General features: G+C 42.8%; 1 protein-coding gene and 2 long non-coding RNA genes across 9 annotated transcripts in view; 2 read left to right on the forward strand and 1 right to left on the reverse strand.

The window, feature by feature from the left end:
* Positions 1–16138, reverse strand: part of PRKCQ (protein kinase C theta) — a 186106-nt gene that overhangs the window by 121915 nt on the left and 48053 nt on the right. For 2 of the 4 annotated variants that reach the window (XM_078450470.2, XM_078450472.2), the window contains exons 2-5: positions 11269–11559; positions 10252–10378; positions 6192–6391; positions 2746–2806 (exon numbers count right to left, since the gene is read on the reverse strand). In XM_078450470.2, coding sequence (XP_078306596.1) covers positions 2746–2806; positions 6192–6391; positions 10252–10378; positions 11269–11286 — 406 coding nt within the window. In that variant the 5' untranslated portion in view covers positions 11287–11559. Of the gene's footprint in view, positions 1–2745; positions 2807–6191; positions 6392–10251; positions 10379–11268; positions 11560–16138 lie in introns of those variants that run through there. The other 2 variants (XM_078450471.2, XM_078450473.2) reach the window with 2 other exon arrangements.
* The window catches only part of LOC132695113 (uncharacterized), a 29480-nt gene that overhangs the window by 12328 nt on the left and 1014 nt on the right, over positions 1–16138 (forward strand). For 2 of the 4 annotated variants that reach the window (XR_009617733.3, XR_009617732.3), the window contains exon 3: positions 6485–6567. This is a non-coding gene — a long non-coding RNA (uncharacterized LOC132695113). Of the gene's footprint in view, positions 1–2672; positions 2759–6484; positions 6568–16138 lie in introns of those variants that run through there. The other 2 variants (XR_009617730.3, XR_009617731.3) reach the window with 1 other exon arrangement.
* On the forward strand, positions 4047–6185 carry LOC132695116 (uncharacterized). Its single transcript, XR_009617735.3, has 3 exons — positions 4047–4136; positions 5078–5171; positions 6076–6185. It is a non-coding gene; the product is annotated as an uncharacterized LOC132695116 (long non-coding RNA).

Here is a 16138-nt window from a genome sequence, read left to right on the forward strand (position 1 = left end):
CCTATCTTTCAATGTCCACTCCTATGGAATTTTCTGGAATGAAGGCAACCCATACTGACCTCTTGCTTAATCAGTATTTATGTGGCCTAGGACTAAATTCTTCTCTAATTGTTCAGTCTCTACCACCTCTTTGATCTAGGCTTAAGCTCTTGAGTATGAGAACTCGTGTCTTGGTTTTTTGAATCCTTCCGAAAACTATTTTTTTTTATATATAGTAATAAACATTCTTACAATGGAATGAAATTGTATACTTCCGGTCATCAATAAGGAATTTCCTAGTTGGGTTATTCCTTAATAGTGTTTGCTAAAAATAGAGCTTTGGGATATATAAAAATTTAGAAATGGAGTCTCAGTGTGGGTCTAGATATAAAAAATTTTAAATATGACAAAATTTTACTCTTAAAAAAAAAACCCTTCCTGGACTTGAGTAATCACAATCTGTGAAATATCATTGTTTTCACCTTATCTGAATATTCTCTCTCATTCTTTTTTTAAATCTTTAAAAAAATTTTTTAATGTTTATTTATTTTTGAGAGAGAAAGAGAGAGACAGAACATGAGCAGGGGAGGGGCAGAGAGAGAGGGAGACACAGAATCCGAAGCAGGCTCTAGGCTCTGAGCTGTTAACACAGAGCCCGATGCGGGGCTCGAACTCACAAACTGTGAGATCATGACCTGAGCTGAAGTCAGATGTTTAACCGACCGAGCCACCCAGGTGCCCCATATTCTCTCTCATTCTAACAGAAAATTGAAGTTCTATAGCCATAGGATGAGTAACCATGAACCGTTTCTCAAAGCAGCAGTCTTTAAATCATTTACCCCAAATACTTGGCATTCTCATAGAAGACTTCTTTCAGTTTACATTAGATCATGTGTTGAACTAATGGGAAGAACACACTTCCTCTACCTGAGGGAACTGAACACCACTGGAATTATCATTTGGGCCAGCACTTTCGCTTTTTAGGCAGGCCTGGTTATTCAGCTTCCTACAACCACTCTGTATCATTTGGCCAACTCAGAAATAGTCCAATGCCAAGTATTATGTTTCTAGAGCCTCTACAAGATAAAAGAAGAAAAGTTCAGATTGTATTGCTGCCTCTTTAGGAATTCACTTCTTTACCAAAAAAAAAAAAAAAAAAAAAAAAGGCATTATTATGGAAAATTTTGAATCCATACCAAAGTTGAGCAAATACCGTAATCAATTTCCCAGCACTGATCATCCAGCTTCAATAATTACAAGTCCATGACCACCACTCTTTTTCAATATACCCTATCTACTATCCATACCTGCATACCAACGGGTTGTGTTGAAGCAAATTCCTGGTATGATATTATCTATAAGTATTTTGGTATTGTATGTTAAAGATGAGTACCTGTTTTAAGAAATAAAACCAGGGGCGCCTGGGTGGCTTAGTCGGTTAAGTGTCCGACTTCAGTTCAGGTCACGATCTCACGGTCCATGAGTTCGAGCCCCGCGTCGGGCTCTGTGCTGACAGCTCAGAGCCTGGAGCCTGTTTCAATTCTGTGTCTCCCTCTCTCTGACCCTCCCCCGTTCATGCTCTGTCTCTCTCTGTGTCAAAAATAAATAAACGTTAAAAAAAAAATAAAAAAAAAAAGGAAATAAAACCATAATACCATCTTCGCACCTGAAAAATGTATAACAATGTCTCAATATCACCAAATGTCTGGTGAGGGTTCAAGTTTCCCCGATTATCTCATCATATATATTTTTTAATGCATTTGCTTGAATCTGGAGCCAGAGACATTGTATATGTTAAGCCCAGACCCAGAAAGCACCATAAATCTACACTAAAACTTGTTTCTTGGTAGTAAAAGTAATTCAGGAAAAAACAAAATCAATTTGTAATCCGTAAGTACACAGATCCACCCTGAGGTTTAGGGTTTTATGAGTAGCAGCATTTGATTTATTTACACAGACCTTTGGTGACAGTACAAATGCAACAGAAGGAAGAGACAGGCTGTCACAGGCACCAAGCATGAGGGCTCGGAAATGTAAACTCTCTGATCCACGTCTGTGTACCATGTGGGAATGAAACTCTTTAGCTTTCCTTCCTGTTCCTAAAAGGATTTGAGGTGATGAACTTGAAGCATTATTATTTTGCTACTAGCATTATGGAAAATACTTACGAGTGTCCCATTTATTTTGTATTTTACTGAGATTGTGATTGCCTAGTTTATCTATCTATCGATCTATCTATCTATAAATGTTTATTTACTTATTTTGAAGGGAGAGCCAGAGAGAAGGGGAGAGAGAGAATCCAAAGCAGGATTCTCTTGAGCCCCAATGCCAGGCTCAATCCCACGAACCGTGAGATCATGACCTGATCAAAAATCAAGAGTCAGATGCTTAACTGAGCCAGCCAGGTATCCCTGATTTATTAATTTATACACAATGTATATACACATAGTGACACATAAACAGAGCCTTTTATATTTACGTTACATTCCCAAACTGAAATAAAGACAGACTATAAAAGCACTGAGCACTGAGTTCACACCTTTTGGAAACTAACGCTGTATGTGCTTTACAATTCTATGTGTATCTGGCCCAGATAGTATATTGTCAACTAATATTTGAGCACCACTGAAAACTTTTAAGAAAACTCACTGTGTTTTCTTTTCTCCCAATTCTCTTCTGTATTATTGCAAAAGTCAAATAAATTGCACGCGAGGAAAAGGCCCACGCCCTCCGCACCCCCAAAGGAGAAGACAAAACATCACTTGCCACTCATTTCCAGAAAGTATCTTGCATTCATTAGCATTCGGCCCTCAGGTTTTAGCTCTAACTGATGGAGAGAGAGAGAAAAAAAAGAAATATCAGTCAGAATGTGAAATAATCAGGAATTTAATGACATAGTAACTGGCGAGTGTAGTGATGGCCAGAGATTTCCAATGTAGAGCCCGAGCACCACCTCCTTCTTTCGTTTTACTCATATAGGTTATCATCAGAGTAGCACAGCCTCCGTGGACACAGCCTTTCTCCCATTAAAACACCCCAGAAACTCATTAATTTTGCTTGGAGATCCAAATTTCCAATAGGAAGCAACACAATTCTCAGTTTCTATTTGATTTTCTTGCCCCGTGCTGCTTCCTATCTGTACACTTGCCATAGGGCAGATTCAGATCGCCACCATGACAAAAGAATCAGAGACACCAGGGCCAGCTAACTGGGGGAGCAGTAGGTCTTTTGGAAGGAAAGATGGATCCTGCCTTGAGGGTGCCTACTCAGTGTCCCTAGGTTAACCAGAGCATTAGGTGGAAACAGTGTTTTCCTTTCGGCAGGAGCGACTGTTTCCTTGGGAAAGTGCTGGATAATCTACCAAGGGAAACTTCAACTAGATGAGTCTAAGAATGGATAAAGATGCATATTTTAATATCGTCATGTAGAAGAGACCAGAACAGAGTGACATTAAAGGGATGATGCAGGATACCATGTGATGTGACGTGGGGGAAAATGACAAATCCAAGAAAACTTGAGTACTATTGCTCACATCGGAAGCCACTGCACTAGGTCGTTAGTATACGGAAAAGACTCAGAAGCTGAGCTGAAGGTCAATATTGGTCATTGCATCCATGGGTTAACCAGAATCACTGAGAAATAGTAAGAAATGTGTGGCTGAACCCAGGACTGAGTTGAACCGTGGTTAAATAATTTACTGGCTGTGTGACCTCGTGCGTGTCACTAAGCCTTTCAAGATCTCTGCAAAGCTGACATAATAATGAGAGTTACGTCACAGCATCATAACTATTTGAATTTTACGAGAACATAAGCATCTACTGCTTGGTCAACTATAAATCTTCACGCAAGCTTAAAACAGATCAGTGAGAACAGAAGTGCTTTTAACATCAAGTATATACACCTTGTCCTCTGGTTTGTGGTATAAATAATAAAGATGCTGGCAAAAAGGCACCAGGAAGAGCAAGAAATAAGGGGCTCGTTCCCAAGTGAAGTGGGGACAGTTGGTCCCAGGTGACCACCAAGTTTTGGGAATTAGTGATGACGGAGGAAGTTGAACCAGTTGGCTGCTGGAAAACCAGTATCCATAGGAAGTCCTGTTTGCACCATGCCTTTGAGAGCGAACCACACAAACAGCTGAAACCTTGGGAAAGCGGAAGGTAAGTCTGAGTGCGGTGTGGAGAAACTGGATGGAGTCTGGGGAGGTGAAGGGGCAACTTTCAGACAATAGATATTTTTTAAGTAGAGACATTTTTAAGGAAGTGGATTTCAACAGAGCGAGGGGAAAATCTAAGCCCAAAGCACCCTGTTGGCCCTTAAACACTATGAGTGAAAGCAAACTAAGAAATGACCTTGAAAAAAAGAGCTGGACAATGTAAAAAGGTTGCTAGATAAATGAGGATCTGAGGGCCACCAAGTGCTTGTGTCTAAATAACTTTAGAATGCAAAAGAAGTGAAAAGTCTGACAAGAATAAAACCAGAAACAGCCAAGGCAAGAAGGCAAATGCAACTTTAAGATCTAGATATAATAGAAAAGCGACCTGCTCATCAGCGAAGTCTAAATAAATAATTTAAAAATTAGTTGTCCTTTCGTTACCTGAAAAGGAAATCAAATAGCATGCTATTTAAAAAAATTGGGGATTTGGTGACTTTAAAAAATGAGGCAGGGGGTGCCTAGGTGGCTCAGTCGGTTGAGCGTCCGACTTTGGCTGAGGTCATGATCTCGCAGTCCGTGAGTTCGAGCCCCGCGTCAGGCTCTGTGCTGACAGCTCAGAGCCTGGAGCCTGCTTCAGATTCTGTGCCTCCCTCTCTCTCTGCCCCAACCCACTCGCATTATGTCTCTCTCTCAAAAATAAATAAACATTAAAAAAATTTTTTTTTAAATGAGGCAGAAGGCAGAAAATAAATGGGAATGAGCAGAATATGGAGGGAGACTTGGTCGAATGAATGTCTTCTCCCAGCCGAGCTAAATACTGCCCTGCCTTAAGCTACAAACAGTCTCAGGGTCTCACATTCTCTGGTTTGTGTAAATCCTTTCATGCCAACTCACACATCTGTGACGTCATTAGATTATTTTGCCTCTTCTTACCTGCCTCTGCAGTCCCTCAAGAGGAGATCGGTTTCCATGATCCTTTCTCCAAGTGGACACGGAATTCCTCCAATAGATATTGCTGGACTACCTTTTCTAAACATATGTAAGCATGGGAACTTAAAAAAAATCTTGGTATATGTCTATCTTCAAAGATTACTTTAGTGTCACCAGCAAAGATGTGTATGAATATATATTCTTCTAAAAAGTACTGATTTTTTTTGAGGTCAAATGTAGAACACTGACACAAAAATCTAGTTGGTAGGTTTCTAGCATTCCCATTTTGAAACCAGTGACTTCAAAACCTTCTGGGTGGAGTTCTTAAAAATCTGAGCTACAGGAAATAAGAAGCAGAAAGATAAGATTCTCTCCTTTTGCATAAATAATAAAGCATTTGAAAACATTTTCTGGGATTCAGGTAATTTAAAATCAGTATTTACCGGTGGGTTTTTTTTTTTCATCATTTTGTAGACCCAAGAAATTTTCATTGGAATTTTTTTATGCATCCACATTTTACTCTTTTCTTTAACATTTCTAAGCATTTGCTACCCAAGCAGTTATAACCTAAGGTTTCCAAAACTTGCGGTAACATGGATTGTTTATGACGTACTTTTTACTGCAGAGTGAGCCTTACAAGTGAATAGGGAATTTTTTTTGGGGGGGGGCTAAAAAAATTGATAGGGATAGGCAAAGTATGGAGAGGGCAGACCAAATATCACACGGGTCTTTGCTGTTCCTCTCATCTATCTGTATGTTTCTCTAATCTTCGAAGATATCAAGAGATCACACAGATATGATACCTCCATAAATAGGGAGCAGTTAGGTTCCCAAGTTAAGGGGGATCTGTGATATTTCTGAGCTTAGTTTTGCACTTATAAATCAATAAGTGTTCTTCACAGCCTAAGAGACCTTCTTCACCTTAACATAGGAATCAAGATAGAGTGTGTTGATAAGTTTTATAGTCCACAACGAATAGTCACTGTCGTTAGCAGAGAATCTGTTTTCTCAAGGCTAGCGTGTCATAAATTCAGGATGACACCGGAACTACGCTCTTGTCTTTGGTGAACGTGGTGCTGGCCACTGAATGGTGTGACCTTTCAAAGAAGCCTGCAGCCTGGATACTTACCCATATCTCCGCCTTGCCGTTGTTCTTCCTGCATCGCTCAGCCAGAGAGGAGAGCTCGACAGTAGTTTCGGATATTAGGTCCACGTTCTTGCCCTTCACAATGATCTGCATGACTCTTCCCTTGTTGATGTGGGCATCGAAAGTGCTGTCCCAGGGTGGGTACATAGTTGGCTTTTTCTGGATATACATCTGCCCATTCTCTGGGAACAGAAAGATACGTTCTCGTTACTCCTTTAGCCAACTCTGGGAAATAATTCCACTTGACGTTGGCACCCATTCTCTCTGTTCTCTAGGATCTATATTCCCGTTGGAAGGTCAAAAACAACACATACAACACTAGAGACAGGATGAGACAGTCCCAAGGTCTACATGCAAGGTAATGTATTGAAACTTTAAAGTCAATCTAGTAATTTAGGCAACAAAAATTGGATCATGTCTTGGACTAGCAGTGTTCTTTCTCTATTCAACAGTTAGTTTCTTCACTTTGAGGGTGAACACCTGAGCAGATAAAAAGACATCAGGGCCTTGGCTTGTTGTATTTGGGAGGGTAGAGTGACCTAGGTCCCATTCTCTACATGTTATATACTTTTATGCCTTTGGGGGTCTTCCTTTGTTAATCTGCAAAGGGTGGACACACTAATTAATTTCACTGTCATCTGGTAAAAAAAAAAACAAACAACAGCTGCTGTGTGTTTATCTGAAAGACTCTGTGGCAAAATTTAAGGTTTATGGTGAGTGCTTCTTTAAAAAGATATTTAGAAGTTTTCTATTTGACATACATGCACTATGAGGTAAAACTTTTGTTCTTTTCCATTCTTTATTTTTTTGGGGGGAAGAGAAAGAGCATGGTGGGAGGGGCGGAGAGAGAAGGAGAAAGAGAGAATCCCAGGCAGGCTCCACACTGTCAGTGCGGAGCCCGATGCAGGGCTCGAACCCACAAACCGTGAGATCATGACCTGAGTCGAAATCAAGAGTTGGACGCCTAACCAAATTGGCCACCCAGGTGCCCCAAGATAAAACCTTCAAAACATAAGGAGCCATTATTTGCTTCTCTAACTCTCAAGAAAGGATACATTTTACATGTATCATGCACCCTAAGCAAAAACTAACAGGTGACTCAGAGAGGCGGTGGTCTTAATCCATGGGGTCAGGGAAGCAGGCTATAGACCTACAGGTGAGGAAAGGCAGGCAGCCAGGAGACCCGGACGTGGTTGCTGAGAACCGTGGTCAGGGCGATAAAGAGTCAATAAAACCTTCCCGGAACCACCAAGGTGACTGGGAAAGAGTTTGCTGGTGGAATTAAGTAGTGTTGGTATAGCTTTCATCCCCACTGGATTTTCTACAGTATTTATACTTTAATCATTTCAAAAGCAGCAAACTGCAGCTGTATCTGAACCTCGGTTTCTTGTGATAATAAGCACAATACGTGGCAGATTTAAATGCAGTCATGTTGGTAAAGCAAAAGGGAAAAATCCATCTAAGCACGGAAACAAAGCAGTTCTGACTCCCGATAGCCCCTTCTCTCTCACGCACAATGCCAAAGCGGGACACACGCCTAGCATTTGCTAAATGATTTGGGAAGTATATAAGCACTCGAATAAGCGGAAACTTCTAATTCTAGATAAACCTGGCTATGAAAGGGATAAACTCTGACAATGGTGAGGGTGGAAGAGGAAGGGGAAGATTTTTATGGCTTGCTTAAAAAAAATTTAACCGGAGATGGGACTTTTGAAAAATGCCAATGGCAATTCTATAACGACCGGAGTAACATGTTGCTTCCACGGACTGGAAGCCCTTCTTTCTCAGAACTCCTCAGCTGCAACCATTCTCCACGCCCTGCATGGGACAGAGATACCTGCACAATGGCGCTTCTCATGCTCTCTCACTAGGTTTGTAAGCACCCAAAAAGAGGACCAGAGCTCAGGATCCTCTCTATTTATGGTACATTTTTATCATTTTCAAAGGCTCCCAGACTGACAACACTCTGCCCTGTTGACTCATTATGGAAAATGCAGCCTGACACCCTCAAGATTGATAGGGTTTTAAAAATTGGTGCAGCCACTATGGAAAACAGTATGGAGGGCTCTCAAAGCTTAAACATAGAACTATCATATGATCCCGTATTTCCACTGCCGGGTATTTACGCAAAGAGAACAAAAACACCAGTTTGAAAAGATACATGCACCCCTATGTTTATTAACAGCATTATTTATATAATAGCCAAGATATGGAAATGACCTAAGAGTCCACCAATAGATGAATGGATAAGGAAGATGGACGTGCAATGGAATATTACACAGCCATAAAAAAGGATGAGCGCGTGCCGTTTGTAACAACACAGACAATCTAGAGGGTGGTAGGCTCTAGAGAGAAAGAGAAATACTATACAATTTTACTCACACGTGGAATATTTTTTTAAAAAACCAAATGAATAAATAAACAAAAAGCAGAATCAGGCCTATAAATAGGGAGCACCGATGGTTTCTAGAGGGGTGGAGTGGGGTGGGGGATGGGCAAAATGGGTAAAGGAGAAAGGGAAGCCTAGGCTTCCATTTCTGGAATAAGTCACGAGGATAAAAGGTACAGCATGGGGAGTGTAGTCAGTGGTAATAGTGTCCTAGGCCGACAGATGGCAGTTACCCTGGTGGTGAGCATAGCAGAAGGTAAAGATTTGTCGAATCACTACACTGAACACCTGAAACTAGTAAGACATTTGAGCGTCAACGATACTCAAATCAAAAAATCTAAAAAACCCAAACCCCATAAATTGTACAAAAATAATATTTGACTTGTGACGGGCAGGGTGATTTCTCGTCAGGACAAAACCAAAGACAAAATCAAAAGCCAAACTCTCCAGATGCCACAGGCTAACCTTTCGGAAAAAAACGAAGTTGTCGTCTTTTCTGACAAGGTCTCTTGATCCCCACGGCCGATCCGACCCCGTTCAAAGGCAAGGCCAAAAGAAGAAATGAAAAAGAGGCTCTCAGGAGGCAAATGTCAGTGAGGCCCGTGCTTAGAGAGAACGAGCTCCCGGAGACCCATTAAGTGGAAAGCGGCTTTGAGAAACTCAGACGTTCTACACTTCAAAGGTTTCTGTGACATTTGAAAGGTTTTAGATCCGGAGCAAATGCCATTCTCACTTGCAACTAAACAGGAGAGGAATCCGGGCAGAAGGGAAATCAGGATGATTTGGACCTTCGCCTCAGCTTGGTGCACACTCCCGGTGGCTGCAAGGGTGGGGTCCGTCACGAAGGGAGGTCTCTAAGGGAGGGAAAGGCCAGCCTGGTGGGAGCTGGAAACCCACGATTTTGAGCTGGAAACACCTCGCTGGGGGTTCTCAGCTGCCGAATGGGGTTCCTCCCGCATCCGCCAACGCCACTCCCTGAGACGCCTTTTCACTACCACCCCATGGGAAATAACACACACTTCTCTGTCCCCAAGTCTCTCTCCCCCCACTTCGCCCTGCTTCGGTTTTCTGCCCAGCACTCTTCATCATTATTCCTTATATTCTAGTTTGTTCCATGCCTCTCTCCCTCTGCTAGAGTAGAAGCTCTAAAGGAAAGGCACTTTTTCCGCCCACTGGACACTAGGTGCTCCATAAATACGTTCTGTGTGAACCACCCGGGATGGCTCCCCTCAATAACCATCTTTAGAGTTCATTGTAAGATTGTGCAGACTTAATCTGTCTGTATTCACTGGAAATAGCCAGGGTTAGCACTGCAGGTGCCATGTTCGACTTGAGCTCACCAGTCGATTTTATCACCCCCATTAAGTCCTCACATCACGTCTTCAACCCATCTCTCCTTTTCTTTGTTCCTTTCGCGTATGTGAGAAAATGGCGCAGTGAAATGGACTACGAGGGAGGAGACCTGGGTCTCCGCCTGAGTCGGTCACTAAGCTCATACGCCCCTGAGGAAGTCCTTGGCTTGGCTAGCCATCGGTTTCCTGAACTGTAAAATCAGGTTGAACCAGATGACTCTGACGTTTCTGGAAGGACTTGCTTCCTAGTTCACACAAGGGCTTTCCTCCTCCCCCACCTCGAATACCCACTCAAGCTTACCTGATTCAACATATTCTTTGACCAGCACAGCGCAGTAAGGGTTAACAGCCTCTCCCTGACATGGCTGGCAGGACCCACAGTCGAAGTTGGACAAACCAATGCGAAGAAATGGTGACATGGTTGCTCCCTGCAAAGTGACAAAGACACACGCTGTTGGGGGCTATAAAATATGTTATTTTGGGTGTCCCGTTCCCACTTAACCAGCGCTTTATCACTGATAGCTCAGAGGCTCAAATGGCTCAAGGATCCATTTAAGCAAATACTTCTACTTCCCCTTCTGCAAAGGACATTATTGGGCTCACCCCAAACCCCAGACTGACTAGCCAAGGAAAGAGGCTTCCCGACGCCTGCATTACTCAACCTTGTCAGTTAGAACTATAATTCCACTCCTAATTTAAGGGGGTTACACTTAATAGTTGCAGAAACAGGCCAGGAAAATTTCCAACATTTTACTTCTTCTGTTATGGAAGGAGGTACCCAAGAAACAACCCACAATAATAAGAAAATGAGTTTAGAAAGGGTGAGTCTATTTTAGTCACAAAAATATGACACCACAAAATTCTTACGTGGGCTATTTATGTGTGTGATGCACTTGGCTCTGGGTATTTAGCAGCTGAACTCTATTTACTTCAGACATTTCAAAAAGGTCTACTTTCTTCGCAGTCATATATGCATATGTGTATATGTACATATACACATATATGTGTATATGTACATATATATGCACACGTATATACCTCCATATAAAATAAACCTTTGAACATTCCAAAGCACTTACAAAAATCCCAAATCATTGCCCACCATAAAAGAATGCCTTATCATCTAAGGATAAATGACAAAAGCCAAATTACCAATAATTATGCATACCTAGGGATATGAGGGGAAAGCCATCATAATGTTGGCGAACAAATTCCAGGATTCTAGTCTGGTTCCTCGTCTGCTATTCCTTCATGTCCTTGTTTGGACACTTACCTCAAGTAACCACCCACTGCCCCCACTTTTCTTTCTTTTACCTACTTTTCCATGAGGTCCCATTAATCTGAAACTACCATCTGGTATTCAGTGGAAAAGTTACGTCTTTGCTTCTTCTCTCTTCTCGAACTGTTCTCTCCTCAGTCTCTTAAGTAAGCCAAAGATAAGGACAATGAAGCATTAGCTGTCCTTTCTACCTTTGTAGAAAGAAAGACAAGTCCTCAGAATGATAGGACCCCACATGTGAGCGCCAATGGCATAATCCCAAATCTGGCAGGGCCATTCAAGACTGCTGGTTCTCTGAAGTGCTGGGTGGTCTTTGAGTGTTTTCTGAACCTACAGAGAGAGATTAGGGGCTCTTGACAACTGCTGTGAACTTCATGGATTCTAAGAAAGTCTCAATCGCCCACAATTTAGCAGGGTTTAACTAAAGGACACGGTCGTAAAATCATCATATTTTTCAGGTGTCCTTAGTCTCTGAAATACATTCCATATAAGTCGCACTGTTGAAACAGTCACCAGATGACTTCTAGATGTGTCTTCAGGGGCCCCCTTCACCCTCTGACAGCCTCTGAGGTTAGTATTCTTGGACGGGAGCCAGGCTAATGACTGAGAGCTCTCTGGAGAAAACTTCCTTGACAACAGCCCCTTTCCTGGGTCACGTAGGTCTTCTGGACAAATCTATATTTTTCTGCACTAATAGGAAAGATCGCCAAGAGTGTCCTCATTTACAAGTGTTTACCATACGTGGACCCTCTGAAGATTTCCTCAACACGAGTAAAGTTAAGTAATTAATTCTGAGTCTGGAGGGATCACTGACTCATAAAGCCTGAGTTACAACCACTGTGACCTTTAGTGACGGATGTGTCACTTTGCTATTTCCAGGCTGGGCTCAGAATTCACAGCAGCAACTCAACATGCACCTGGAAAAGTCTGTCCGGGGAGCAGACAGAAACCTCTAGGGTGACGAGGGTTTCCGGATGCAGTAGGGGAGGGAATCATAGCGGAACCCCCTTCTCCTCCAGCACGCCCTGCTTAGCTGATTTCCTAGCCCACCAGCCACCCAGATTTGCTAGCCCTAGCCCCTCACCCATGAGCATCTTGGCATTTTACCCCAGGCATGCATCTGTTTGCTGGCCAGGCCACTGCCTCACTTTTTAAAGGTCTAGTCACGGGGACAGGACCTGACATTTTCACATCTAGAAGACAGAACGGGCATCTGTGTGCTGAACCTAACATGTTGTTTGCTCAGGGGTGCATGGTTTGTTTTTTAACATTTTTTTTTAATGTTTATTCACCTTTTGAGAGACAGAGACAGTGTGTGAGCAGGGCAGGGGCAGAGACAGAGGAAGACACAGAATCCCAAGCAGGCTCCCGGCTCTGAGCTGTCAGTACAGAGCCTGATGTGGGGCTTGAACTCACAAACCGTGAGATCGTGACCTGAGCGGAAGTCAGATGCTCAACTGACAGAGCCACCCAGGCACCCCTAGGGGTGCATTTTTTTAAGGTAAAAGGCAGCATTTCATTCCTGAGCTACTCAGAGTTTTTCCCCTCCTGTAGCTTCAATGTGAAATGTGATCATTATGAAAAATAAAGAAAACACACAAATTGTAAAAAATCTTCTCATAGTTCCACAGCGGAAGCAAGTCGCTACTACTCTTTTGATGTATTTTCTTTCGTCTTTTTTTAATGAACAGGTTTTGTGGTTTTGTTTTACATGCTTTGCTCATACTGTGTTTACGGGATTATATTTGGCTTTTTAATTTCACATCTTGCCAGGGGCGCCTGGGGGGCTCAGTCGGTTGAGCGTCTGACTTCGGCTCAGGTCATGATTCACAGTCTGTGGGTTCGAGCCCCGCGTCGGGCTCTGTGCTGACAGCTCGGAGCCTGGAGACTGCTTTGGATTCTGTGTCTCCCTCTCTCTGTGTCCCTCCCCACCTCTCAAATATAAACATTAAAAAACCCCAAATGCTTTAACATTTTGCCATAAAAATTGTCCAAGGTAGTATGTTATCTTTGTAAACATCCTTTAACTTCTTGCACCATCTTCTAATGACCTGTTTTACTAAAGTCTTGTAGTTGAATGTTTAGACACATGTTTTTTTCATAATAGAAATAATGCCGTAATAAGCACCTTTTTATAATTTTTTTTAAATTTAGGAATACTGCATCAGTGTAGATCACTAGTGTTTTCAATATGACTAGATCAAGTGGTATTACTATTTGTAAGTCTTACACATTTGAAGACAATAATAAAACAAAGTCAAAGAAAATATCTAGAGTAACTACAACAGACAATAACTGTCATTCTTTATAATAAGCATACACAAATTTGAAAAAGCCAAACAAAATAAAAACCACCTATGACCCAAGGAATTAAGTGGCAATAACACAAACTATACCAAATATTAAAAAAACAAACAAACATAGTTTCAATTAGTTATGTGGGAAGATGTTCAGCCTGTGAGCACTTTAAGAAATGCAAAATGGGGGTGCCTGGGTGGCTCAGTCGGTTGAGCCTCCCGCTTCGGCACAGGTCGTGATCTTGGGGTTCATGAGTTCGAGCCCTGCATCAGGCTCTGTGCTGACAGCTTGGAGCCTGGAACCTGCTTTGGATGCTGTGTCTCCTTCTCTCTGTGCCCCTCCCCTGCTCACGCTGTCTCTTTCTCTCTCTCAAAAATAGGTAACCATTAATATATATATATATAGAAATGCAAAATAAAACAAGATACTATATAATTGCATTTACAGGACATTCTTGAAAAGACAAAACCATATGGAGACAACAGTGGTTAGCAGTGGTTTGGACAGAGGACAGGGGGTTATAAAGATAGAGCATGAGCAAGCTTTGGGTGTGGGGAGGTGACCCTGTACTATAGCCTGGTCACAGTGATGGCCACAGAAATCTAGATTTAAATTCACAGAATTATATAGCAAGAACAACCGTCAATTTTACCACGTGACCATTTCAAGACCAAAATTTAAAAATATGCTATTGGCATTTTAAGGCATGGACTATAAATTCAGAGGTTATATGGGGCGCCTGGGTGGCGCAGTCGGTTAAGCGACCGACTTCAGCCAGGTCACGATCTCACGATCTCGCGGTCTGTGAGTTCGAGCCCCGCGTCAGGCTCTGGGCTGATGGCTCGGAGCCTGGAGCCTGTTTCCGATTCTGTGTCTCCCTCTCTCTCTGCCCCTCCCCCGTTCATGCTCTGTCTCTCTCTGTCCCAAAAATAAATAAAAAACGTTAAAAAAAAAAATAAATAAAATAAATTCAGAGGTTATATAGATAAAATGCACACTGGTATGGACAAAAGAATATACATCAGGAAACTAAGAATTCATACAATAAAACATTGAATTAAAATCTAAAGTAATCATGAGCAGCTTCGATTTATTAGAGGGAAAATGTCAGAGGCTTAAAAAAAATAAATGGCCTTTACTCTGCTATTGAAGCTCTCTTGAAAGTTTTTGCCTTTTGGAGCAAATAACTGAGAAAGGATAATATTGGAATTTGATAATGCATATTCTTTGGGGATCTATTAATATTCAACTCTTCACAAAACTCTAACAATAAAAAGAGTTAAACTATTTAAATATAAAACACGACACAATAGCATTTTTTTTTTAAGCCATTGCAACTAGCAAATATTTTTGAAATGCTCCTACCTAACACTGGCAAGGGCAACACGAATCGCACCCTTGTAAACAATGCTGTTGTGAGTGTAAATGTCCGCAATCCTGTTGAAGGCTTGCACACGTGTGTGTGTGCACAGGAGCACCAAGATGGTATGTAATAAGCATTCAAGGATGAAATTAACTGCAAGATTTTTGTCGGTCAGACCCTCAACCTGCCGGGTCCAAGCAGAACTCAGGGTCCTGCCTTTCGAATGGGCCCCGTCTATTTCACCAGCTCGGTGACGGGTACCGTGGTGCTCTGCCCAGCACTCGGATGTCACCTTTCCCCTCCTGGACCAGAGCTGGTTTGCCTTGCCCCTTCCTTCCCCTTCCCGCCCCACTTGCCTCAGCGTGACTCCAAGTCACCACAACTTACCTGTTGCCCTACCCAGTCCCGACACCTGTCTCTCCCAGTCAGATCTCCACGCTGCAGCCCGAAGGAGCTTAGTTAGGACCATGCGGAGCTACTGCCATTTGTCCAACGTGTCAAGCTGTTTCACGGCTCTGGGCTTGTAGCAATACCGTTCCCTCTCCCTGGAATGCTTTCCTATTTCGTTCCATCCTCCCTCGGCACCCCATCCCTACTTCCTTCATCTTTCAAGTTCCTGCTCAGTCCCTACCTCCTCTTTGAAGCCTTTCTTCCCTCCGCCTCCATCATCCACCCTCCTCCCTCTGGCACTTCCTGGTGGAATCCACTCAGTCCTCCAGCCCCCCCCCCCCCCCCCCAGCTCCTGGGGCATGGCTGTTAGACAGTGCCTGCCATATTTATTTGCCGTGGCTCTGTCATTTCCCATTTCCCAGTGGGGTAGATGCTGTCGCTCCCATGCTCTTTCTCTTGAGCCTCCAAATTTGGGGGGCACAGCAGAGCCCCACCAGGATTTCTCCTGCTTCATCTTTGAGGTACCGTGTTTGTCACTCAAACCATAGAAGTCCTTCTGGTTTCATCTAGCAAGACCCCTCCAGAGTCAGTGCATGTGGGTGCCTTACTACTAGACCCAAGTTGTGATAAAGGGTTTTCTCTATTGCCACATTCCTTTGGACATTCCAGTCAGCTTCGTGGGACTGGGGAGGAGATCTGGTGCTCACATTGCCAGATTTCCCCTTAACACTTTATTAGACATATTGGTTCACACTGGTCTTCCCAAATAAGCAGACTGCGGGCTCTGAGAGCAGGGACCAAGTCTTAGTCATTCACGCACCTCCAGGGCTGATCCCTCTGTCTGATAAGTAGTAGATG

The sequence above is a fragment of the Panthera onca genome, chromosome B4 (genome assembly GCF_046562875.1).
Source record: "Panthera onca isolate mPanOnc1 chromosome B4, mPanOnc1 haplotype 2, whole genome shotgun sequence".
In the NCBI taxonomy this organism is placed as follows: Eukaryota; Metazoa; Chordata; class Mammalia; order Carnivora; family Felidae; genus Panthera; species Panthera onca.